At 41.2% G+C, this 26,515-nt stretch overlaps 1 protein-coding gene across 3 annotated transcripts in view; it reads right to left on the bottom strand.

Moving 5' to 3' along the window:
• Window positions 1–26,515, bottom strand: part of ano3 (anoctamin 3) — a 54,970-nt gene that overhangs the window by 13,432 nt on the left and 15,023 nt on the right. For 2 of the 3 annotated variants that reach the window (XM_085412381.1, XM_085412383.1), the window contains 9 exons: window positions 17,010–17,216; window positions 9,665–9,795; window positions 9,385–9,540; window positions 9,193–9,293; window positions 9,024–9,068; window positions 5,207–5,341; window positions 4,526–4,632; window positions 3,866–3,921; window positions 792–913 (listed from right to left, as the gene is read on the bottom strand). In XM_085412381.1, coding sequence (XP_085268507.1) covers window positions 792–913; window positions 3,866–3,921; window positions 4,526–4,632; window positions 5,207–5,341; window positions 9,024–9,068; window positions 9,193–9,293; window positions 9,385–9,540; window positions 9,665–9,795; window positions 17,010–17,216 — 1,060 coding nt within the window. The remainder of the gene's footprint in view (window positions 1–791; window positions 914–3,865; window positions 3,922–4,525; window positions 4,633–5,206; window positions 5,342–9,023; window positions 9,069–9,192; window positions 9,294–9,384; window positions 9,541–9,664; window positions 9,796–17,009; window positions 17,217–26,515) is intronic. The other variant, XM_085412382.1, reaches the window with a different exon arrangement.

Below are 26,515 nucleotides of genomic sequence, written 5' to 3'. Positions count from 1 at the left end.
AAAAAAATAGAGTGGAGAAAATTCACCAATTAACTGTGACGACTTAATTAGACTTGACCGTGCCCGTTCAGCGTGGAGTTGTGGGCGTCAGTGGTGCACTGTGAGATGATCACAGCGGCTTAATGGATAGAAGGTTGAACGCTAAGGCTGGAAAATAATCGATGATCCCAGCAAGCTTAAGCAAGACATTTATTTCAAAACTGCTCTCGTAAAGATCCAATACAGTGTAAAACCAAAAAACCTCTCCAAAGTACTTACTAGAACCTCGAAAACCTAATGACTTTCACGCTGTCTGTCACCTGTTTAATGCATACAAAGCTGTGAATGTGAAAATGACAAGGTGTGCTTCAGAGACAGTCATCATTTCAACTCCCTCTTGACAAGAAAGTGAAAATAATATTTCCCTAAATATGAAACCATTCCTTGCCACTCTCATGTTCCTCGTAATAAGATGGATATGACAGACTTGACAGATGGTGATGAAATGCAGAGCTACCAAGGAAGCCGGAAACTAAAGCGAGTTCATCATCAGCTGTTAAAATAGCTCCATCACTTCAGAAATAACAGACGTGCTGCGATGTCAAGGAGTTGTAGATGAGACTGCTCCTCGTGAGAAATCTGTGATCGTGCAGACTTCAAACTCCATTTAAACAACATATCTTGACTGTGATCAAAGAAAGGATCGGCAACATAATCAGGACGCGGTATCTCGCGTACGACGCACACACGTACACAATGTATGTGTACGAAAACAGCTCGTGATTTGTGTCACCTGCTTCAAAGCTGATTACCTGATGAGATCCAGAGGCTGGTATTTGTACCACATCCCCCAGCGGGCCCAGCGCTCATACAGAAGATGCCTGTGGTTCTGGGCACCGTGCGTCTTGATTGAATGTCTGCTCTTGTAACCGCCCTGATGAGACAAGAGAAGAAGAGTCTAGACTAAAAATTTTTTTTATATCCTTCAGATATAATCAGCCGATAAGAAACACAAAACATACCAGATTTGAATTTTCACACTATCCCCTGCATTGTTGTTTTTTGTGATGTAGTGAAGTACTACCAAAGCTACTCCTATATTTGCTGCCTTTCATGGAAAGTCAGGTTCTCTCCACCTGCACCTCTGTGAAGGGCACCGGAAGTCTTTCACAGTGTAAAAATGATGTACAGTACTGTGTAATAATCTTGAGCCGCACCTCATTTCTTTACATTTCGATTCAGAGGTGCCAGACTTGCTCGTAATTTTGAAAGTGGTCTTGAGCAATTGTTTTCCAGGCTTTCTGAAGGTCGAAGGTTTTCTTTGTACATTATCTGCTTTTTCAAATATCTTCAGTCCAGTTCTCGTACCTGACTATTTTCAGAGGAATGTTTTGTTTGTTTTGTGTCTACATACAACAGCCAGTTAGCAAAGAACCAATTTCTTTAGGTCTCTTTGGTGAGCCACGTACTGTCCACAAAGGCCTCATCAAAATCAGTGTCAGTGTACAACACTTAGTGTCTACAGCTAATTGTAAACTGTGGCGGAGGCTCTGTCTTGGTTTGGGGCTGCATTTCAAAATTGATGGATTTATGAACTCAAAAAGTATCATCAGATTTGATCCACCATGCAATACCATACGGAAAGCATCTTATTGGCAGCAGCTTCATTTTTCAGCATGACAATAGTTTACATGACAACTGTGTAGGATCACCTTTACTGAAAACAAAACAAAAGGCAGACAACATTCAAAGAAGAGATTTGAATGTGATCTGAAAAAAAATCTGTAGCAATATTCCTGAAGATGGGACAGCACGGTGGCAAGGTGCTGCCTCACAGTGGGTAGGTGCTGAGTTTAATTCCACCATCAGGCCAACGTCTCTCTGTGTGGAGTTTGCATGTTCTCCCCGTGTTTGCGTGGGCTCTCTCTGGGTACTCCACCTTCCTCCCACATTCTCTTGTCCAAAGTCAAGACATGCAGTTAGTGGGGTTAGGTTGACTGGTAACTCTAAATTGCCCATAGCTGTGAGTGTGAATGGTTGTTTGTCTCTATTTGTTGACCCTGCGACAGATGGGTGACCTGTCCAGTGTGTACCCTGCCTCTTGCCCTAAGACAGCTTAAGGCAAGAGGCCCTTTTCAGCCCCCCTGTGACCCTGAAAAGGATAAGCAGAAGAGAATGGATATTCCTAAAGATGACTTTATGGAAAAGTCATCTTCAGATAGAAATTCTAAGAAAGTTTGACTAAGAGAGTTCAAACTTTGAAGTAAAGGTGGTTATGCCAAATACATATATATATATGTATTTCTATGTATTATTGTGAGTACAAGAAAATAATTATTATAATATGATGTGTTAAATTTGTTTAGATCAGAGGAATAGGGAAGGATTTGTCTGCGTTTTAGTTTGGCTTAGCTGTAGGCCTGAGAGTGTGTATTTGTTTAGAGAAAAAGGAATTTATGGACACTGGGGGTCTGCCTGCCATAAAAGGAGACAGGAAGCTACAGTTGGGGATTGCTGATGCTGATGCTTGTACCTTTAATAAAACTCATAATTGTTATAAACTTAGAAGTAGGTTTGTAGGAGACTCTCCACCTTATCTGTAAATGTAAGACAACAAGAGGCCAATGGCCCATCTGACCCATGCAGAGTGGGGGTCTCAGTGTTTGTAATATGTTAACTCTGTTTTCTATGTTGTGTAGAGGAATTTGGTGTAGCTTGGGTAAGATTACTTTTATGACCCCCAGGAAGTCACGTACGCAGAGACACACACACACAGTGCTTAAACTGTTACACTCACACATCCACACGCACATTCACTCACGTGCACTCACATAGACATACAGGGTACACGCACACACAGGCACTCACGTGCTCGTGCATACACACAGACACAGAGTTTGCAGCACACCATGGGGGTTTTATGATGGGGTCACTTCTACAAAATTGTGTTTCACAGACAAAGGAGTGGAAGATCTGCAGAGGGACACCGGCCTTGCACGTCTTCCCTTCTAGAAGATGCATGCGTAAATGAAGATGAATAAAGATGAATAAAGGTTTTTGTGAAAATGACTACTGAGTCCGCTGCAGTCTCTGGATGCTTCGAGGAATAAAAAAGAACCGGGGTGAAACTGATTTTGTAACAATGTTTAAATAAAAATTAACTGCTTTTCACTTTCTTAGCAAAATTTAAAGAAGTGAGGGACTGAGCTCAAGATGTTTGCACAGCCTGTGCAAGCAATCTGAATTTAATTTTAGCCAAATCTGGGACTTGCGTCAGGGTTTGAATCCACCAGCCAGCCAGTCAGACAGCCAGGACATTTCTGTGTGTGTTTGCGTGTTCTACCTGGGCACACATTGGTTCTTTTCGGGTACTCCAGCTTCTTCCCAGAGTCCAAAGGATAAGTTAATTTCTGAATTAGCTTTTAGGTACAACCCTGAATTGAAACTGAACTGGAACTGAATTGGAGCCACAAGTTTAGGTTGTTTGCATTGATCATTCTCTCAGACACCTCAGTTGTAGAGCTCTGCATCGATAGTCTGACATCAAATGGTAAAATTGCAATTGTGAATATTCATGTAGTAAGTACAAGACCTGGCATGAGTATGCACAGTCTTATAGCAAGACTTCTGGATGAGGTGCATTACCTTGTGAGGAGCGAACTTGGAAGAGAATAGCAGCCAAATTTATATCAGGTATCTCATTTGCTCTTTATGGATTTGTAATCAAACCACGTAGTTTAAAGACTTTCTCTCTCTTTGAATGAATGAATCAATGCAAAAGGTCTCTGAATGCCTTTAAAAACTCTGCATGAATAAAAATGTGATTACTCATATTAGTAATTTGTGAGTCTCAACATCTTTTCAGTAGGAATTAAAATCATCTCACCTCATGTGGAGGAAATGCAGCCTCATACGTATTGTTGCCCAATAGCCGGTTGATTCCTACAGTGGAATAAAGAACAAGGACGCCACATTAAAAATTTAAACCCACTTGTAATTGAGAGACAAATCCACAGAGTGGCTCATTAAAACCGTTATTTCTGCAGGACAAAAGCGCAATTATTGTCATCCATTTACTGAAACACCAGACAGTGCGATAAGGTGGAGTATGGATTTGAAAAGGGTTGCTCCATCTTGTGACTGAGCTGATCTGATTTCTTGGAAAGTAAAGTGGTCAAAGCTATTAAAATATTAACGTGAAACCCATTCCAAGATGCTGAGGCCAAACTTTAATCAGCAAATAATGTTGGCAGTAGACAGAGAAGATGCTGAGATAAAAAGAAAACCAATTGCCCAGAAGGAGAAGAGAGGAGAGATCAGACACAAATTAGACTGTACCACTTTTGCATCGGCAGCTCCCCCTATCACTCTGAAATCAAATTAACAGAAACTGACGTTTTCCCTTTTAAAATAAATGTAGGCTCCGTTCCTTTCTCAGTGGATAAATTGTCCTAAATGGATCATTAAGATGGTTATACGGAATGGCATTTGTGCGATGCTGCGGGAAACATTGTTCTGAACGTGAGGAGAAAGCACGGTGATTTACCCATCTTTGATTTTCCGTCCTCATACTTGGTGCGCTGCAGGACATGATGGACTATTCTACTTCTGGTAGAATTGGAGAAGAAGGTCTCTCTGTTGTTGATCGTGAAGCTGGGAGGAAATAACGGCACACTCCTTCAGTTATTCATAAAGCAACAGTCTATCAATATCACTCAGCAGAGGCCTTTAATGAGAGCTGAGTCGATAACGATGGGAGGTTATTAAAACACAATTTATGGTGCAAAGCTTGTATTCATCCCAACATTATTATCCCCTTTCCCCTTAAAAAAACGGCCCAGGCTGACAAGCTAAGGGAAAGTGGAAATGATTCACTGATAGACGAGATTAGATGATGCCTTTCATCACAGGGAAGTGTTGAAAATATGGAACAGCAAGCAAGTTATTTCACGCACATCTGCTGCTGTATTTCAATTTCTTATTTATGATCAACTTGTCTTTATCATCATGGCTCCCAAGTTCAAATGCAAAACTATAAAATATACAAGACTTTAAAGTGCAAACTTCATCGCGTGGTTTCTAAATTCCACATTAAGACTTCAGGACGTGAGTGGAAGTGATGGTTAAAAAGAGGGGTGGGGGGGCTAGGAATGCTGTTGCCCGGTAAAAACACTGTGATCCTGTTTGTGAGTCCTGGCATGCACGAGTGTGTATACATCCTCCTTACTGATGCATGCGTGCTCTGCTGAAGGGAGCTGTGTAGCAGTCGGTTTCCTCCAGGTCAGGCAAGGCCTCTTTGTCCAGCTTCATGGGATTTCTGGGAAGCCAGCTTTTGATTTGGCGACATCTCAGATGAAACCTGCTGCACAGGCGCACGCAGAGAAACGAGATTAACAGCACAGATTAAATGAAGATTGTTTACTTTGGTATGAGACGGAGTTCCCTGACCCTTTTCTCCGGACCTACCATGACGACTTCGCGCTAGCACAAAAAAGCATGTTTGCACACACATGTACATGCATTGCTGGACAGCACGTCTGATTATCTTTTTTCATTCTCATTTCCGTGAGCCCGAGAGAGACTGATCCAGGATAACAGCTAGCTTAATCCAAATCATAGCATCACTATATTTTTGCTTATGCTAACAAACACCTACCCAAGTCAATTGAAAAAGGAAAGTTTTTGTTGAACTCCATGCGGTCTCTATACACACAAACTTTTTTTTTTTATTGTTTATTTCATGCCAAATGTTTTCATTTGGTGAAAGGTGTAGGCCATTACATTTTACAGCGTCCACAACCCCCTTTAGCAGCAATAACGTGAAGCAATCATTTTCTATATGACTTTATAAGTGTCTCACTTATAAAGAATTTTAACCTACTCTTCTTTAAAACGTTACTTTACTTCATTGAGGTTTGCATGCAGCTAAAGCATTTCAGTTTGGTTGAGCTCTGAACTTTGGGTCATTGCAGCTCCTTGATTGTTTTCTTTTTCAGCAATTCTGTTGTAGCTTTGCTGCTGTGCTTGGCATCATTGTCTTGGTGTATGACCCAGTTTCAGGCCAAGCTTTAGCTGTTGGGCATATGGTCTAACATTTGACTCTATAATACACTGATTTACAGCGGAGCTCATACTCGACTAAATGACTAAGCTGCCCAGGTCCTGTGGCTGCAAAACAAGCCCAAATCAACTGTTCCACTGTGTATTATGCCAAACATCTCCAATGTGGTCCAAAGGACACTGCAAATCTAAGCTGGGCTGTCAGAGAGATGAGGTTTTCCTGGGTATCTAATTGCAGACATCTGGCACCAACTTAGCCTCTGAATTCCTATAGAAGTAGTAAGTAGTAGGGCGATCGTGGCTCAAGAGTTGGGAGTTTGCCTTGTAATCGGAAGGTTGCCGGTTCGAGCCCCGGCTCGGCCAGTCTCGGTCGTTGTGTCCTTGGGCAAGACACTTCACCTACCGCCTACTGGTGTTGGCCAGAAGGGCCGATGGCGCGATATGGCAGCCTGACTTCTGTCAGTCTGCCCCAGGGCAACTGTAGCTTGCCTCCACCAGTGTGTGAATGTGTGTGTGAATGGGTGAATGACTGGGTGTGTAAAGTGCTTTGGGGTCCCTAGGGGGGGGGACTAGTAAAAGCGCTATACAAATACAGGCCATTTAAATGTGCACTAGTGTCTATCTGTATGACTGTGCCATATATACATATATTCACCATTCAGGAATAACCAAATGTATAGTATTACGTTAGCACTGAACCCAGTTCCAAGTATGGTCATTTGTGGCGCCCAAAAAAAGAGAGTTTAAAACAGAATTTAACAAACTGGGTGATGACATAAGTAGTAAGAAGCTGCAAAAAGAAACAGATGTAAGGATCTAAGGGTAGAGAGGACATCACAGTTTTTGATACCGGGCTTTATTAATAAAATGTATCTGACTTTAATATCAGTCCCAGCAGGAATTATCCTCAGGCAGCCATCAGTTTCTGTACAAAATGTCCTGACAATCCTTCAGTCTGGACAAGTGTTTGATCAGCCTTCAGACAGACACTCTTTCAGTGACTCTGTTATGCAGCTAAAAATCTGCTCGCTTGGCAATGCATCCTTCTCCAGATTTGTTGGAGAGGCCTCCAGTAATTTGTGAGGCTGCTGTTCTTGTATGCATTAAATAAATACAAATAGCAATTCTGCTGCAAAACGTACTTGCTGACAGATAGTGTTTAATGTGTTGTTATGAAGGCTCCAGGTACTGTATGTAAAGATACTGATATCAAACCAACAAGCAGTCGCCACAGCCCATTTGTTCGGCATTACAGAAATGTGAGTTAGAGACAAACCATTAGTTAACACATAAAGCTCATTTACTGCTCGGGTAGATTTTTCTTTTAAGAACAACAGCTTAGCGAAAGCCTGCAGGAGCGCTGAGGAAAACATAATGATCCTCATTCTTCACAATGACTAAGATCGCTCTCACACAAGATTTAATTTAGTTCCCTGAAGTGCTTTGTTCTCAGTTGGACAGGTGGGCGAGTGATTCTTGTCTGTCCGTGTGATATTGTCTGATTTTTGTGCGTGCGGTTAGTGTGTATACACGGTATGTGAAAGCGTAACAAAACAAGCCTGCAGTTATCAGAGTACGGTCAACCTCTTTAATTTTCTACTGACTACAGTCTGTCCATCATGTGTCATTGTGTTAGTTTATGGCTACAACGCAGTCGGCATTTAAGTAGAATAAAACACTAAAGCGGGCACTTATACTGCAGTTAGTGTGTCAGGTCCACTTAGCCTTGTTCAGCTATGCTAATAAGCTGTGTTCAAAACAGCAAAACAACAGCAACGACAACACTCCCAGCATGTTCATAGTTTAATGGATTGAAGCGAACAGTCCTCCACCACCAGCAGTATCACACTTCACTAAATGTTACCTTTACAGAGCTTAACAAAGGCCCTTTCATAGCTCAGACATTAAGTGTCCACTTTGCTGTTGCTCAAGTATCATTTTAGTTCTTTCTCATCAAGTGAGTAAAGCCATTGAAAAAATAGCTTTCAAATTTTATGCATTTCTCCATAATGTTAAATAATTATAACAAATAAGCCATGACTAAAGTTATCAAACATTTTGCTGCATGAGTGAGTATATATTTTAAAGGAAATATTGTAAATCAATATATTTGACCATCAGTTGAGAATCATTTGCATTTAATGAAAACTATGGCTGTGCACGACTCATTCACGAGTGATTAACCACATACTGATGATCTATCCAGCAATTTGATGCGACCTTTACATGACTGGGAAAATAAGTTTGGTGTACAAAAATCTAAGAACCAGGTGTTTTGATTTTTAGTATGGTGGTTTTTAAAACAGTGTTCTACCACATTTTCTTTCAGTTTCTGGTTATTTCTGTCTGCTTTCCAGTGAGAAGAGGAAATGGAAATTTGGAGTTCTTCACAGAACTTGGACAACACTTGAACGCCACATCAAAGCGCAAATGCGGCTCTCTAAAAATAGCATGCAAATAAGTCTGTGGGGCTCCATTTTATCTTTTATGAAGAGTATTTTATAGAAAAGCAGTCAGAACTGGGTGAGCTGCTTTACTGGACCTTTAAAAACGTGCTGTATCGTAAACTCATTATTTTTTAAATAAATAAAAAAGGCCATGTATTTGGAAAACCCTGAAAAATTAAGTACCGCACTTAATCAGTTAAGAATAGTAGTTGATATTGTTAATTATTGTTAAAAGCTTTCCTTTTCAATTATTTATTGCAACTCATCTTTACTGCATACCTGCCAACTTTAAAATTCCAATGTTTATAAATACTCTATATGTACAGTACACTCAACTTTCACATACTTTATCACTATGAGGGCTGCAAAAGGACAAAAACAGGCTTACTCAATCTTCCACCGTCTCTGTTCCTCACAGACTCATAAATTCAGTCCATCATCCAACTTACTACTGAATCCCCCAGACACACCTATGCCTATGGATTTGATTAGAGACACCAATGTATTCAGAGTAAATTATTCCTTAAATCGACTTACCTGCCCAAGGTTTTGCTCTTCCAGTCTGTAAAGTAGCATTTTTTTCTTTAATAACAGACAAGAATATAGGTTAGAAAGACTGTGTAAAGTTGCTTGTGGCTTAAAAAACAACAACAAAAAGATCTACTTTTATGTTTTTTCAGAGTTAAAAGGTTCATTCTTTATTTACCTGAAAGGCATTCGGATATTCATCTGCTCAGCGTACTTGCAAAGCGTGTCCCAGGTAGCATGGATCTTCACAAACATGATGTCGTTGTTCGTCAAGGAAGGCTTTCGAAACAAAAAAGGAGTGCAGGGAACTGAGAACAAGGGAGATTTAAGTAAATAATAAAGCAACTAAAAGTCTCCCAGGTATATTTACCTCTTTCTCCAGCATCAAACCTTCAGCTCGTAAATTCTTTTCAAACGTGCACCGCTTCTCCACCTGTGGACTCGACTTCTTATAAACCAGGATGTAGTCGATGCGCTTTTTACCATCTCGGAAAAAGAGCCCGGATGAATCCGTTGGTTTCTTTCTCTGGAACAACAAAGTTTTATCCAACACAAAGGACTGCTTCTCAGTGTGCTAATGCCAAAATAACTTGGAACATCATCAGTTTACATTTTGTGATGATTCAGGTGGATCAGTGAAAGTGTGTTACCTGAACTGAATCTGTGCGGGCCTCTAATTTAGCACGGGTGACAGGCTTTTGCAGCAGAAATGACTCGTCTGCCCTCGTTTCACACGTACTCACTTCAGACTCCTCCACAAAGTGATCCTTGCCATCCTCTGCTGCACACAAGTCACAGCAGGACCAATAAAAACACTACTGAACTGGTAAGAAACAACTAAGAGTACCTGAAGTGCAATAGGTCTTTGTTCTTGCTAAAGTCAATATTCTCCCTAATCTGGCTGCCAACGCTGACATTAGATTTTTATTTCGCTAAGAGCTAACTTATTTAAACGTGGGTGTCAGGTTGAAAACAGGTTGATGCAATTTAACAGATCCGAGCACCAACGTTTAAAAAGCCCCAATCTTATTTCCTGCCTTGATATGTGCAAACCAAATAACATTTTGTCCAGCCCACACAATATAAACAGTAAATATTGTGCCATAAATTCATTTTCTAAATGTCCCAGCATTGCTTTTTTTTTTTGCCTTGCTGATTATTCCTCTGCAGCAAAATGTGTGTTAGCTTTTCAGCTCACCATTTTATGAGGGCAAATGTGTTTGCTGTGCAAAACAAAATGATTTATTAGTCTCAAGAAATACTTGTTGTGTGGGTTGTTATGACACAATCTAAACTTCATAATACAAGCTCTGTAATTGCGTGACATGGGAGATGAGGCATTTCACAGCACAGCACAGCACAAGTTATACTTTCTCAGGTACATGTGACAGCTCATTAGCTAATTTCTTCAGGCAGCTGTATCTTTACCTCCTTATCAGTGTAGTGTATTGTTTGATACTGATGTGCAGAAACCAAGTATAAGAAATCCATATTAAGAGAAGCAATGCTGCTGTATGGGTTCTACTTATTTTTCTGTAGCTAACCTTGCTCCTGTGACCTGGAGTTTTCGTCTGGATTTTTAGAGCGATCAGAATGAGCCAAAACTTCAGTGTTTGGAAAAAAAAAAGAAGCATAGGGTTCATTTATACCTGCTGTGGCTAACAACCTCCACGTTTTCAGCTCACCTTCACATGTGTCAGATGTCGAATGCAGGGAGGTTATGGAAGGAAATATCTGTTCCCCAGCACAAACAGGATGAAACTATAATAGTATTAAAGCATTTCTTCCCAAGTCTACAAATCTAGTCCAGAAAGAGGAGCTAAATTGACAACCTTCTTTACACCTACTGGTGTACACAGTTTGTATACAGTTTGTTTTAATTCTCTATTTATACTCACTTTATTAGGTACACCCGCTCAACTGCTTGTTAATGAAGTGGGGCAGGTGTAGAGTGTGCCTTCTGCTGAAGTTCAAACCAAATAACAGAGGGAGGAAAGGTGATTTGAATGTGGCATGGTTGTTGGTGCCAGACAAGGTGGGTTGAGTATTTCACAAAAAGCTGATCTAATGGGATTTTCACATACAGTTGTCTCCAGGGTTTACAGAAAATGGACCGAAAGAGAGAAAATATTCAGTGAGCAGCAGTTCTCTGGGTGGTGATGACAGAAGAGAATAGCCAGACTGTTTTGAGCTAACAGGAAGGCAACAATACCTGACATAGCCACTCGTTACAATCAATGTATGCAGAACATCTCTGAACACAGAGAAGCAGATGGACAACACAGAAAGTCACTGTTGTCAGCTAACAACAGGGAACCAAGGATATAGCTTGCACAGCCTCACCAAACGTGCACAAGAGAAGACTCGAACAACATTGCTTGATTTGATGAGTTTCAATTTCTGCAGGAGTGTTGGGAAGGTAGGCTCTGAATTTATCATAAACAACATGAAAGCATGGATCCATTCTGCCTTAAATCAGTAGTTCACGCTCATGGTGGCATAATTTTGTGGCACACTTTAGGCTCCCTTAGTACCGACTGAGCATTGTTTAACCACCACAGCCTGCCCTTTATGACCACAGTGGATAAATCTTCTGATAGATGCTTCCACCAGGACAACACATCATGTCACAAAACTCAAATAACCTCAAATTGGTACAACGAGTTCACTGTGCTCAAAACGCCCCCACAATCACCAGATCTCAATCTAATAGATCACCTTGGGGATGTGTTGGATGTTTCCAGCACCTTTACGAATATACGCAATAATGAATTAAGGAAGCTCTGAAGGAAAAAGGGGGTCCACACTCAGTACTTTGTAAGATGTACCTAACAAAGCAGCTAGTTTAAAGTTTCCCCACAATTAAAGTTAATATTTGTAGTTTTTTTATCATTTAGAAATAAAAGTATTGTGTTGAAAAATGACTGACGTCTGGCTAATATTTGGTAGTAAAACAAATCCGAAAGGAGACGAGATGTCCAATTACACTGTGAAACTAATATGAATATTTGAAGCTGATCAGTTGCGATGATTCATGAAGAGGCTCAGAAGTAAAAAGCGAGCGGATTTATCTATTTTATTTCACATCTGGAAAAAATATCATTATAATACAGATGAGCAGAAATACTTGCTACTTAATGTGATGTTAACTGTCAAAACCTTTTTATCTTTAAGGGGGACCGGTTATGTTTCTCCCTGTTTTCTGTCAGGTGTACTGTTACAGGGGGAAGAGAGGTAAAATAGCTTCTTTCTGTGAGTGTATTAACTGAGGTGTTGCACCAAGAACCAGTCTGAGATAAGTAAGGATTACTTTGGACTGTTAATAATGCGGAGTAGAGTCAAACAATAGACTTAATGTAGAAAAGCCAGTGTGTTAGTGTGAACTACATTACCCAGTGGCCTCTGGGCAGCGATGGGATTCATGGGATTTCTGAGCTAGATGGTCTTCGTTCGTTCCTGGGCTAACAATTGAGGAGAGAGCTGCTGGGAAGGAAAGCAAATAGCCCATCCTGTATTTGTTGGGGATGGTGTGCGTCACATAAACAAACCACACCATATTACCCCCCCCACATCCTCCTACTGTATGCCATACCTCCCTGTACCATCCATCTGACCACCAATAAACTCCACCTGCGGTAATCTAATCCCTGGATGTCAGCCTCTCCTTCTGACCGAGGATAGTTACTATTGCAGCACCACCCAGCATTAAACTGACGTACACCATTCTGTACAAAGTGGATAGCCCGCCTTCTCCAGTTTTCATAGCCGACGCTCATTGGCCCTCAGAAGAGCCATGACAGCTTCTTGAGGTGCCTTCACCTGAGGAAACTCCGTGCGGCGAAGCAAGGGAGTAGCATATCGGTGGACTCCCTCTACCTGTACGCGGACTGTCCTTGATTCAAGAATGTCGATTGCCTGCTGGTCCTCCTTTGACCTGGTGGCCTCCTTTTCATTCCTAAACGGGAGGACGTCAAGCTGCCATAGCCTCTAAACATCTTTGGAGAGCTCTGAAGTCTGTGGGATGAATGATAAGTGCAAGCATGCCTGTCCAGCCGCTGGATGAGGAAGACTCTTGGCAGGTCCCTGCAGCATCAACCCCAGCTCTGTGCAGACTGCTACTGTCCCTCCAGGTGGTCCACGAATCACCGGGTATACTGGAGTGATAAGGTGCGGGTGATCTGATCCAATCAGGATCATAGGTTTCACCTTGCTGAAACCTGTGAAGGGAAGTCTTTGTAGATGACTGTACTTCCTTTTGAGTGTTTCCACTGGGCTAGATTGCTCCGCCCGAACCAGTTGTTTTGTTGTGAATGCATTTAGTATTTGATGCCTCACCTTCGGCTTAGCTTTAGTGGACACCTCCAATGATATGCTTCCCCCATGCAGCTGCAGGACATCCTGTCTGATGGTTCGGAGGGCCAGAGCCTCGTCTGTTGGGGCTAGGCCGAGGAACTTCACAGCAGCAGGCAATATTATGGTTCTCTCTGAACCGTCATCCAGCACAGCATAGGTGTCCATGGTTTTCTTCCCATTGTGGAGTTGAACTCTTACCACCTTCAACATCACTCTCCCAGAGTGACTGGGATGGTCAACATAGATGACACTGGATGCTGTGCACATGGTCAGGATACTGAGGTTCTGCTCTTTAGCCTTGGCGAGGCTATGTAATACAAGGAGGTGTTGCTCACCACAGGTGCTACAGGGTTTCTTGAGCGTGCAGTTGTCAGCAGAATGGTTCCGGCCACACCTCCAACATTTATTCTTATCTTTGATCCAGTCCAAACCGCAGCCACATCCAGCCGGGAGAACTCATTACATCTACTCCAGTAATGCTCTGTCCCTTCACAGAAAGGGTAGTAAGGCTTGAAACGTTCTCTTTTCTTCTGCATCGCAACAGCCTTTGGACCTGGATGGGCCACAGCAGGTGGTTTGGTGGCTGTGGTTTCAGGTCCATAATAAACAGAGGCCAACTTGGGTTTGCACAGGATATCGCTGAGTTCACTCTGTACCAGTTGTCTTGGCTGACCATACTTCTGCTCAAGAGCCCTCATTGCACTAGTATATGGAGTTGGGTCATGGATGTAGCGTTTAGTCACTTGGAATGCACTTGGGAACTTCAAGTGATCTAGCAAGATCTGATACTTATAATCCTCGGACAAGTGCTTGTGAGGCCCAAGAACACTATCCAGTCCTTTCTTCAGTAAGGCAAAGTCACTCTCCTTCCCAGAACTGAAAACAGTGAGCTTGGGCTTAGGGAGGCAATAGAATGATGCAATCAACATTTCCAACATACTGGAACTCACGTGGTTTGCTGCTGGGGGCATACCTGGCTGAGGTCTAAGCTCCTGTGCAGATAGCACAGGCTGGAATGAAGCATATCGAGGCTGTTGAGGCAGAGGGCAAAGTGGGGGGATCCATGGCTCGAAACCCCGAGTGAAATCCTCCTTTGCAGTAGAAGGTTGCATAGTGGCTGGCTCAGCCACTAAGGGAGGGTCTGGTTGAGGTGTCTGCGATGGCACAGGAGGCCCAGACATCTGTATTGCTGGTGGAGCTACAGTGCTGGCTACAGCAGGTGGAGCAGGAGTTGCTGGATGCACTGGTGTGAGAAGATAGTAAGGACATGGCGAAGTGAATCTCGGGGCAGACGCTGATCTATCCATAGAGAGCACTGTGGGTGGCCCAACGTGTGCAGTGGAAGTGCCAGGGACTGGGGCTAAAGGAGCTGACATCACACGGATGGGCTCTGTAATTCTCTCCCCCTCCTGAATTGATTCGGGCTCCCTGGCTGTAGGATTTGGTGTAGAGACAGCTGAAGCCATTGGTTCCACCTCCATTAATATCCCCTTTGGCACTGGAGAGGTGAGCCGCTCAAGTCGCTGCACACGTTTGTTAAGGTCGCGGGACTCTGCTACAGTCACTTGCAGAGATCGCATCTGATGCTGGATATTAATCAGACAATCCTCCATTCTTCGCCATCTTATCTCCTCCACATCCGGCCTCCTTGTGTAGTGGGAGTCTGACGGTGCCATCATAACCTCCTCTGTTAGATTGGGTGACAGCCTTGGCCCACGGATATGGTAGGACAACTCATAGTCCACCAGATGTCCAGGGATTCGATGGATCCTGCTAGGACTGGGACTTCGTGCATCATCCTGCTCTCTGGAGGCAGCCATGTCATGCAGGTGCGGCATATCCGGCTCGAAGGACCAAAGTGGCTCCCCACAGGTGCTGCAGGGTTTCTTGAGCGTGCAGTTGTCACCATTCTGTACACGTAAGGAGGTGGAATAATGAGCAGAATGTGTCCCTTTAAGGTGAAGTGTGATCTAATTGTCTTTATATAATGTGGGCACTGTTCAAGTTCTCATTCAAATAAAAATTGTGTGGATTTTTATGCCTGTAGTTCCTGTTTCAAGGTGCGATAAAATGATAACAATAGCAGTAAAATATAACCCGCTGTACATTTTCAGTTCTCTAGCAGTTTGTCTTCCAGCTTGAGAACCACTGAAAAACATCTGTCACTTTCCACAGGTGGGAAACTGTTGATGGATGATCTTCCTTGTTTACCAGCTCCTGCTTTTTGCTCTGTCTACACTCTCTCCTTCTCTCTGCACTCTGAGCCAAAAAGGAAAAAAAAAAATTCAGACCTGCTCCTCACACGAAGAGACGGTTTACACCAGAATAGAAACACCTCGTGCAGACAGTGTGTAATTCTTATATCAAGTCCCACTTTTGCACACTGCACTCCGCACCAAAATAACAAGTATGCAGACAAAGGGCATTTCAAGGTCAGGAAAATACCAATATGCTGAAGTGCTGCATGCACTAGTTTTCATGCTGTGAAAAAAATAGCACTCTCACCGTCTGTGGCCTCTAAATATTCTTGAAGCTGTTAATGAGACCGAGTAATTTTCGTCTCCAGCAGGCACATCCGTGGTACTGGCCCATAACAATAATATACTGTATTTATATTACCAGCGTTTTCCCATGCTATCGCATTCCCTCGGAACGTGCTCCCAGCAGCTGCAACTTTGCGCAGTGTTTTCTAAATCCCCTGCAGCATTAACACAATCTGTTCCATCAATATTACACACAAACCTTAAGTACCACCATCAATATAAAAATCCGTGTAGTGACCAGCTCAATTCCTGTTGAACCTAAAGTTCAATACAATCAGTCCACAGGACAGAGAAAATAATTAAACATGCCATTCAGACAATGAAAGGCGATAATGGTGAAAACATTTCAGAGGCTTTTGTTTTTTTGGAAATATTATACAACCTGTGATGTATACAACACAATTACTTCACAGAAAACACTTACACTGGGGGAAATAATTCTTTAGGAAGAGCAATGCTGAGTATAAACCCAAAGAACACTATCCCCATCAAGCATGGAGATGTAAACGTTATGTTTTTGGGCCGTTCTTGTGCTAGAGTACGTGATAACTGTACGTCACTGTGGGGCCATTAGACGGGGCCATGTACCATAAAATCCTGGAAGAGAACCTCCTTCCCTCAGCCAGAACTCTTGGTCTTCTAGCACGACAGTGATCCAAAACATGCAATCATACCACCAAAAAACAAACGAGTGACTAAAGAAGAAGCACATTAACCGGATCAAGAAATTATTTCCTCCACTGTATATTTATTAGGAGGCCCTGCAGACCATGATTGCTGTGGATCTTTAAAAAAATTAAAATAAAAAATAAAGCTTCGTCAACAAAAACAAGAATTTCTTATTTCAAGTTATTTTTTTTTATTTATTTCTTTTTGGCCAGCAAAGAACAGCAGAAGTCACAAATTAAAAGCAAACAAGACACAGTGATTAAACCTACAGTTGTATGATATTGTAATGTTAAAGTGTGCACATACTTTCATGGTGAGCTTCAATATCTTGCAAGATCAATTTAAATTGATGTAGGCGCTCTCTAATAACTGAAGCATCTCGTCCACTAATGAGTATAGAAAACATGTGAGTTACTGACAGCGGACTGACCTGTCTGTGGGGGGAGGAGGCTGCAGGAAGTGCTGATGCTCTGACTCAGACCCTCAACCTCTGGTTTAGGCTCCGGGCTCAGAGGCACAGACAGGAAGTGGTTGAGGTTGGTTGGATGAGTCTGACTCTGGGCCAGGCAGGGCAGACTGCGGCGAGATGGCTTTAGGCTCTTCTCCTTCAGGATCTCGCTGATGCTTGTGTGCATGCCTGAGGAAAAAGAAACAGAGGAAAAGTTCATGCCAATAGTTGCTTAAAAGAAAGAAGAGCAGTCAGAAATCTCTCAAGCCTAAAAAAATTCCATGCATGAGTTTTTCAGAATAGCTCATGGAGAAAAAGAAAGTGTTTTATACACTTAGTTTTATGTCATATTGTACAATTTATACACAGATCCACTGTGAAATTTATATTTCTATATACGGCAAATAGAATAATACAAATATGTTTTAATCAGATGCACTTGCATTAAAGGATGGATTGGCTTTGGCTGCGCTCGTTGATGAAGCTCTCAAAGAGACATCAAAAAAACAAAAATTATGCAGAGAGAACTACTCACCACTACATCAGCACTTCATTATAAGTCAGCAATACTACAAAAGTGGTACTCTAAAGTCCATGTGGTATGTGATGGTTACACGTATTACCACGAAAGTCTCTGAAAATAATCAGGGAAGAGGTCTGCTCACAACTCACACCGTTAGATTACATGTTGACAGCTGGTAGCATAGTAGCTAATGAATGAGAAAGTGATAAGAAAATATGAAAGGCGCACCGCTCAACAGAAAGTAAGCTTACTTGTTATGGCTAAGTGGACAACAGTCATGTAATGCTGTTCTCCAATTTCAATGCTTGTACAACATTGTGGAAATCACCACAATGATGGCATTTCAGTTTGGACATTTGATGTTGCATCAGTTTGGATAATTCTTTAATAAATCCAGCTCTTCTGGGTCAGCCAGTTTTATATAATATAATAAACACCGCATGACTGGATTATCTCTTCAATAAAGCAGCTGAAGTCAATAAACAGTAAAATAACACCCCTGGTAAGATGTTAAAGTAAGAAGAACTTGACATGCTGTACATCAATTATAGCATTAATGAGTTTCTTTCCGCTGTTTCCTATCAGGTTTCCATCCATTTTCTTAATCATTTATCCAACCAGGGTCACAGTGGGGCTGAAATCTATCCCAGCTGACATTAGGCAAGATGTAGGGTTACACCTTTAACAGCTACATCACATGACTAACAGCCCAATTCAGAATCAACATTTAATTAAAGTGTTTGTCTCTGGACTGTGGGAGGAAACCAGAGCACCCATAGAAAAGCAACACCAACACAAACATGCAAACTCCCCATGGAAAGCAGATCATGAATCATCACTGAGGCAACACGAGAGTTAGTCAACCTGCTACAAGTTTATTTAAAATATTCATCTTATCATTTTACTTCCTTGCTTGTATCTGCTTTGCATTCACCATTTTTGTATTTGCTTGTATCTTACAAAACAGCATATATGACCAGTAATAATAACAACAAAACATAAAAAAAAAACTGAGCGCCCTGAAATCATGAGAGGGGATGAAAAAACAAAACAAAAGAAAGGCGAAATCTCTGTCAAAAGGTCCACTTTTTTATGGGCTCCACTGATAATGTCTGTCCTTCATAGTGCATTAAAACCATCAGCATTCCCTCATTTCCATCAAATGACGCACTCCAGTACCTCGAGACCAGCAGTGCCTTAGCACTCCAACCGCCTGAACAAATAAACATTTAATAACATTAACTTGTTCTACACCCCGATTAGTTTGCGCTAACAGAATATTCATCACTGTGACGATGAACTGTAAAGAGAGAAGTTAATGAGAATAATGAACGACCATCAGTTGAAACAGAACACTGTAAATGACCTTCAGCCTCAGCTCTGCAGCTCCTGACTTATTTATTAACAAAATTAAGGCGTTGTCTTTAGACGGGAACGTGACTTCTTTTCACATCCAGTGATGAATTCACTCACTGACCTTCCTGAAACATTCAAGTGAAACATGAATTGATCATTTACTCTCTGTACAGTGAGGGCCCGAGCTGCAAGCTGTTCAATAATTCATTTTCATGACATTGAGCTGAATGGGTTTGTCATGGGGAGGCCCTGTAAATTAAAGAGGACGTGGCACGCAGTGTTCGTCGACCGCAGTCATCCTCATCCTTCCATCGTGCTGCAGGTTAAGCATTTAAACCTGTGAGTGTTATGCTGAACACAGGGTCATATATGAGATCTTGAAGAAGATTTTAATTCATTTTCGTGTTTCTCACCTGTTTTCTAGGCCGCACTTTCTCTGGTTTAAAAGCAGGAAGGACCAAACTGACCCCCATGTGGTGTGGGCTTTCCTTGATGACATAACGAGGAGGAAAGCTTGGAGGCAGCTGGAGACCAAGTTTCCACTATTAGCATGCTTAGTATTGTTTAAATATAGTCTGTTAATGAAAGAGCACCACTTTAAGTTAATTGATTCTTTTTTTCTTCTGGACTGGTCTGCACAATCTTAATAAACAGATATTTACATGCGAATATGCAGAATTTACAAGATGCTTGGTATCAGACCTGGTTTCTGTTTAGAGTCTGCTTGTAGACTAAATTTAAATCAGTGATGAGGTTTAAGAAGGATTTACTTGTAGTTTTTATGGATGAAATAGAAAAATGTAGGAGTGTAAAAAATAAAAAGTTTGAATGGATTATTCAGAGTTTGGACTGAAGCGAGTTATGTAGAAAGCAAAAGAGGGATTGAATTTGCTGATATACAATCTGAAATCCATTTGCTGCTGCATGACAACAGTTTCGCATCTTATAAGATTTTTGAAATCATCTGCATTTGTAAACAATGACTAATGCACGCGGCAGGATGTCTTGAGCCAGACATCCATTTTTTAACTATCTGGAGATATGCTGGCAACACTGGAGTCTGAAAAATTTGCCTTTGCCCCGTAGGCTAAGGCAGCAGACTGCTTTATATAAACAAGGGTCATTTTGGTAAATCAGGCCACAGTGGCTGCTCTACCAAGGGCCCAACTTTAAAAGGTTATAGCCCGGTGCAAAGTTGTATGTTATAGTTTCTCCTTTTAAAGTTTAAAGCATCCTGTTGCTCTTCATTTTTTACAGTTAATGAATTTAACTGTAAATGTGCAGCATTAATCCCCAGCTCCAAAGACAAAGGGAAAATAAAACAAAAATGCAAGCTTCGAATCGGAAACAACTTAATGACCCCTGATGCTTTTAACATTCAGCCAACCATCACGGGATCTTTCAGCACTGAGTGAGAATAAAGCCAGTTTAATATGCAAGCTTGTCGGCCAATCATGGTGTTCGTTCCCCCAATAACCCCGCAGATATGAAATGAATGAAAGTCGTAAGCTCTAGCTAACATCTACAATGAATTATTAAAGTGAAAAACTTCAATGCATTAAAGAAAAATTGTGCTTACAGCTTAAAATCCACTCCATTCAAGAGCGGGGATTTAAAAATAACTCTGAATGGTCAGCAAAAACATGACATGGGGGCTGGAAATTATTTTTTTGTTTTCATCATGTAATTTGTCCTCAGGCTCATAACAACATGGGATCACAAAGGTTCCTCCTTGGCACGCTTAACGTTTCAGTCAGTTTCATCAGAGGCATTATCAGAGAGAGTCATTACATGCAGAGACTGAAATCTGTGGGATAAATCAATTCAAAAGACAGTTGTAGAGGCACAACTTCCAAGTTTTAAAACATTATTTTGGGGAAAAGTTTTCAAACTTTTTAAGTGTCAGATATGACTGGTGATCCTATACAAGTTGTCCCAGTGGCCACTAAAAGGCAATGCTTCAAAATAACTGAGCAACTAAGTTCCCAGAGGCATTTCAAGATGGCAAGACTAGTGACAAGACTTGTTTCTGGAAGGACTTTTGATATTTCTAATCAACTCAGAGCTGTAGGTTGTCAAGCACTTTTTTCTGTGGGGAGACTTCTTGTGACAATTACATCTGCACTAACATTTAAAAAGAAAACAGAGCTTTTACGGTCCAGTTAGCAAAAAGGCTCAGCGCGTGTTTTGCTTTATGACTGGAGTAAATCATTGAGAGCTTAAGTGGCTAGAGGCCTAAAGTGTACTGGTCACAGTGGATTAGATTAAAGAGTGGCTGTATCCTTATACAATGTAACTGTCCAATAAGCTGACTCTGTGTTGAATCGCTTATGTTTATGCATAAAGGTTAAAAAAGTCAAACAATGTCCCGATTATTTTAAAAGACAGCAGCAAGACTCAACATGTCTGAGATGATACGTCAGAGCAAAGTGAGCTAATTGGTCTGCGGGGGCACTGCTTGGTGGTCTCGATGGGTCCTCAAAGTTTAAAATAGACCCACAAATTGGAGTTGGTGTTGTGTGAAATTGCTTCTGTGGAAATTGAGATGATTTAGAGATGATAAAAGCACCATTCAAATCAGACTCTGTGGATATTAGGGATATGATAATAGTTATCTGACAATCACTGGCCTGATCAATAATATTGGCCCAATTTTGTCATGCAGGATGAATCTATGTACTCTGTTGTCAGAGCATCTGAAGACGGTGCACTGTGTAAGACATAAATATAAAAGGGGTTCATCTAGTAATGCTTAATCTCGCTGTGTTCTGGCTTAAACTGGTTTGTGAGGAGAAAGTTAATCCCATGTGCATGCTCAGACTGTGCGTGCATGTGTGCACGTCCGAGTTTTGTACGGGACTCGCCCACTATTCAGAGAAAAAGACGCTCGCTGTGAGGTGATAAGGTTAAAAAACACCTCCAAATTCTCTCTGCATCAGCATACAACAAAGTCTCTAAGACAGTTTCTGTGCACTCTCGCAAACACCCACTCAGGCTCATCTGACGTGAAGCTGGACGAGCTTCAGGGAGGGTCGTGATCTGGGATTTGGATCTCTCCTGTGCAGCTTGTCCATGACGGTCTTTTAATGTGAGATTAAAAGGATTTTTCAGGTCTGTCCATGTGTGTGGGTATGATACCGTATACATGTGCCTGTTTGATCGTATACTGTGTACTCTATTACTGCCTCCAAATGTTAGTGACAAATGCTAAAGCCAAGAAAGGAGGATGATTATCAGATCGTTATGCTCCTCTTGATTAATTCTGTCATAATATGATAAGTCTGGCGTACGCCTGACAGCTTCACAGCACTGTGTCTAGGTGTGAATGCAGCGATTCTACTCTGAGCCAGCTGGAAGAGCAAGCGGTTGATTTGAAAAACAGCAAGGATTTGATGATCAGGTACAAGCAGTGAGATATTAAAAACAGTGCGGTGAAACAGACGTAAAGTTCTGCGGGATGTCACTTTGAGTCACTTTTGTCCGCTATCACTGAAAAGGGCTATGAGGCATTGAGGCTTTATGTGAAAGGATGTTGCACAAAGAGAATTCAGGTCAGTGGGCTGTTTCCCATCATGCCTCTAAGTTTCCTTGCTTTACCCTTTGAATTATTCATCCTTGTTCAGCTTATAACACTTTCGCTGTCACAGCTTTCAAATTAGGAACACTGCATCAAGGCCTTTTCAAACAATGCTGGGGTTAGGTACTTAAGGATTAAACATCACTTGGATTGTGTCATCAGATTACAAAAGAAAAATATTAATTAGACCAAATTACATTTAAAAATTCGATTTTTTCCATATTGATTAGTTTACATTTTCATTGCATCCTAAGATAACACTTTTTACATTATCAAAGCGAGTCACTCCTCCATGCTGGATCACCATTATTTTCTTCATGATGTTTAATTAATATTTTTTTTTCAAGACGTGGTGATTTATAGATAATTGAGTTTTTCATTATTTTTTTCTCTATTCACATTTGACACACAATCACTTTGGTTAAGTGCTATGTGTGGCCTCCGATGAAAAAACAGCAGGAGTATCTCAAAAGGAAAATACACTTCACCCGAAGGCACTTCTTTTATTTCATCTCTAAAAGCAAAACAAAGTAAAACTCAGACCAGACGTCAGGCACTGGATAAATGCTGTCAAACCCTCTCTCTCACAGAGAGTTGGTCAGAATAGAGATTGAAAATGTGACGTCATTCAGGGGTAAAACCGCAAAGAATTCTGGGAACTCGTGGCAAGCGGTACTAGCGCACGCAGGCTTTCAATTGAAATCAGTTATACAGCGATAAAAAGAAACACAAAAAATGGCAAGAAGCTGTTGTATTATTAACTGCAATAGCCGGTCGCATGACAGCCACGGAAAGCCGACGGGTAAAGAGATCGGTTGTTATCGGATTACGTCGTTGAGGAGAAATTGTTTGAGCCATGTTTCCGAAGTAACAAAGAGCCGACGGATGGCCTGGATTGCAGCCATTCAAAGACCAAATATAACGTCTCAGAACACTCCAGCTCACAGGTTAGTCTGCTCCAAGCATTTCCACAAAGGTGAGTGTTTTGTAGTAGTTAATACGTCATTTTTCTTAACATAATTGGTGATATAGGTTACAAGCAAGTCTGAAATTGTCAGATATGACTGGTGATCCTATATAAGAAATTGTCGCGCTATGCTCCTTTGTTTATTGTGCATAAATAGTGAATTGTCCTGACACAATATTGTGTTTCGCTTCTGTTATTATGGTACATTGACAAAAACATATACTTTTATTCACAGGATAAAACAGGTTTTTTGTATCACTAATTGCCCAGTACGATTACAGCATACAATATTATTGTCACTGCTACATTTCTGTGATGCTACCAGAAATTATTTCCACTACTAATTAATTACCGTTGAGCTCAAAGGTCCTATTAATAAACGGTTAACGAATGTGTATTTATGAAGACGATTTGTGAGACTGGTAAACTTATGATACGTACGATGGTCTTTCGTTCTACACAGTGTATTTCAAGGTCCGTACCTGGGCTTGTTGCAGTGACCTGAAGTTACTAAACTTCATGAGTGTATGCACTCACTCCAAGAACCGTGTAATTATAAATATGAGCGTGGTGAAAGTTGGGCAGCACGCTAACGTATTTTGTCCACTCTGTGTGCTCGTAAGGGTCTAACCCTTTCACTCCTTTGATTTTTTCCTCGTATCTTTTCTTTGACTTTTCATCAAGTCTGTCTTTGTACGGACCGGCATTGTTCTCCTTCGTTTTGTACATACCTTTTTTGGGGGGCAAAGAAAAACCAAGAATTTATTGGAACCGGAGAATGAATGTTTTGCGGTGCTGCAAATGCTTGCATTTGATGCGGTACTTGGATTGTTTCGCCACGAGTTCCCGGCATGCAACGCGCGAAAGTCACGTGGTCTGTCAATCTCTATAGATCACTGCAACTGTGAACATGTAACCTTGTTTGTGTTTTTTTTATGATGAAGCTTTTTTCTTCTTCTTCCGTGAACGTCCACATTTATTTTCTAGGATGTGAATTGTTTTTAAATGTCAACTCAATGATTTATTGGTCAAAAATGGATAAAAACCCTGAATAACCAAGTGTGGTGTGTACTGTTATTGTAGAAATATTTAAAATATCATGTCACATTTGACCTTTGACTTTTCATCTGAGGCCACTAGATTGATGTGATGGTCAAAGTGATAATACTGCTATATACAGCTTTTCAAAACTATGTTTCTTACTGCCGTTCAACAGCATAACATTACTTTGGACCTCTGACCTTTTCTTCAAGGTCAAATAAATTCAAATCTTCATAAAATGTCTTTTATCTTTAAAGCTATGCTTGAAATTCTGCTGCCTTTGCTTGTTTGGGAACATTTAGAAAATGATGTTGGTATATGGTGTTTCTAAATATCACATTCAAGGATGCATTTTATACACATTTGACCTTTGACCTCACTTTCACATCTGCGTTTCTTTCAAAATACATTATTTTCCTGCACTACCACAAAGAAAACAAATATTCCCTTAAAAGTAAAGAATACCCAGAGAGTGAGCTGCCCGGGGGAGATTTGCACTCTCGGAGTGTTTCTTGTTATCATCATCACCATTAATGTTATATTTCACTGTACTTTCTGGGTGTGTAATACTTCATGTTTTTCTTATATAATAAAATCTTGACAGAATCAGTTCAGATGATAATAATGTGACCTGAGTGCTCTCTCTGCTAGCTGCTGGGACAGACTTATTCAGAAGTCTGTGTTAATGTGACTGATGTTGTCTCTCGAGAGTTTGGCAGCGTGTTTCAAAGCCCACGTGATTCTTAACTGTAGCGTTTAGCTTGGTTTAACTTCAAGAATAGAATCCCTCCATAAAACAGACATACGGAAGTGGGGCAGCAACGAGAAAAGCTCATGTAGTAAACCATTCATCAGTTTCATTTTTTAGAAACTAATTGCATTTATGACTGATGACAAACACAGTTTTTTTTTTTGATTACCATAATAAAATGACTATGAAATAACAACTATGGCCTCTCCCTCACCACCACTGTGGCCTGGATTAACGTTTGTGACCAACACAATTAGCTTTTCCTCCAAACACCTCACAAAATAAACAGTACGGTTCTAGATGACTCAAACCTACTCATGCATAGGTTTGCAGGATCAAGCACCATCAGACTTGACATTTGCAGTAAAACGCCGAGGCAACAGCACATGGGAATGAACAAATGCACCTCCTCTAAGGAGCATTAAGTATGTAAAAAAACAAATATGATCGAGGTCAGAAAATCTGCAGGCTCAGATCAAGTACGGGCCTGTGCGCAGACAGAATACTCCAATACTCCAGCCAAGTGGGGCCTCTGTCTTGTTTTAAAGACTTCATGAGGTTCAAAGAGCCTTTCAGGGTGAGCTGTGAAGGGAAATCACATGTGTTCATTATCCAACTGGTTCTTGTTCATCCACATCCGGTGAGAGGACTTGCTCAGTGTCTGTAATATCCTGTACAAGTCCACATGAAAGTCCACAGTTTCCCCCTGGTGTCAGGTAAAAGCTTACTTGAACAATACTTGACATGAAGCCTGGCCACAGTAGAATATATTCTGAAATCATTTGAAGCACTACCTTGCCCAGCTGCCTCCATCCTCCTATCAACTGGAAATGATCCTGAGTGCAATGTCAGTGTTTTTGGTGAGTAAGACACTGTCGATACTGTAGTCACCTAACTGCCTGCTAAAGTTAAAGGACACAGATCTACAAAAAGCCGTTTTGCTTGTGAACACTGGAACACAATGGGTCGAAGCTCTCTGCATTAGGGTGGATGATGGGTGGAGTGACTGGTAACAGCTTCCAAATCACTGCAAATTTCTGCATGCAGCCCTATTACTGTACTCAGCTATTATTATCATCATTATAAGGTTCACATTATATTTAACCTGCTATAGTTTCATGTCAGCATCCTTGCATATAAATAACTGACACTTGCTACAGAAACCTGTCTGGGCACCCACGCAGAAGTTCAAGCTCACGTCTCTCCTCTTTGAGATGAATGTGCGTCTGGAGAGGAGTTACACTGATCCATCATCATCAGGACAACAGCAGGA

This window comes from Rhamphochromis longiceps, linkage group LG7 (assembly GCF_057381845.1).
Source record: "Rhamphochromis longiceps isolate RC_006_pf linkage group LG7, R_longiceps_female_GT1.1, whole genome shotgun sequence".
In the NCBI taxonomy this organism is placed as follows: domain Eukaryota; kingdom Metazoa; phylum Chordata; class Actinopteri; order Cichliformes; family Cichlidae; genus Rhamphochromis; species Rhamphochromis longiceps.
Note: the sequence above shows the minus strand (reverse complement) of the source record. Positions and strands in the feature narration are given on the sequence as shown.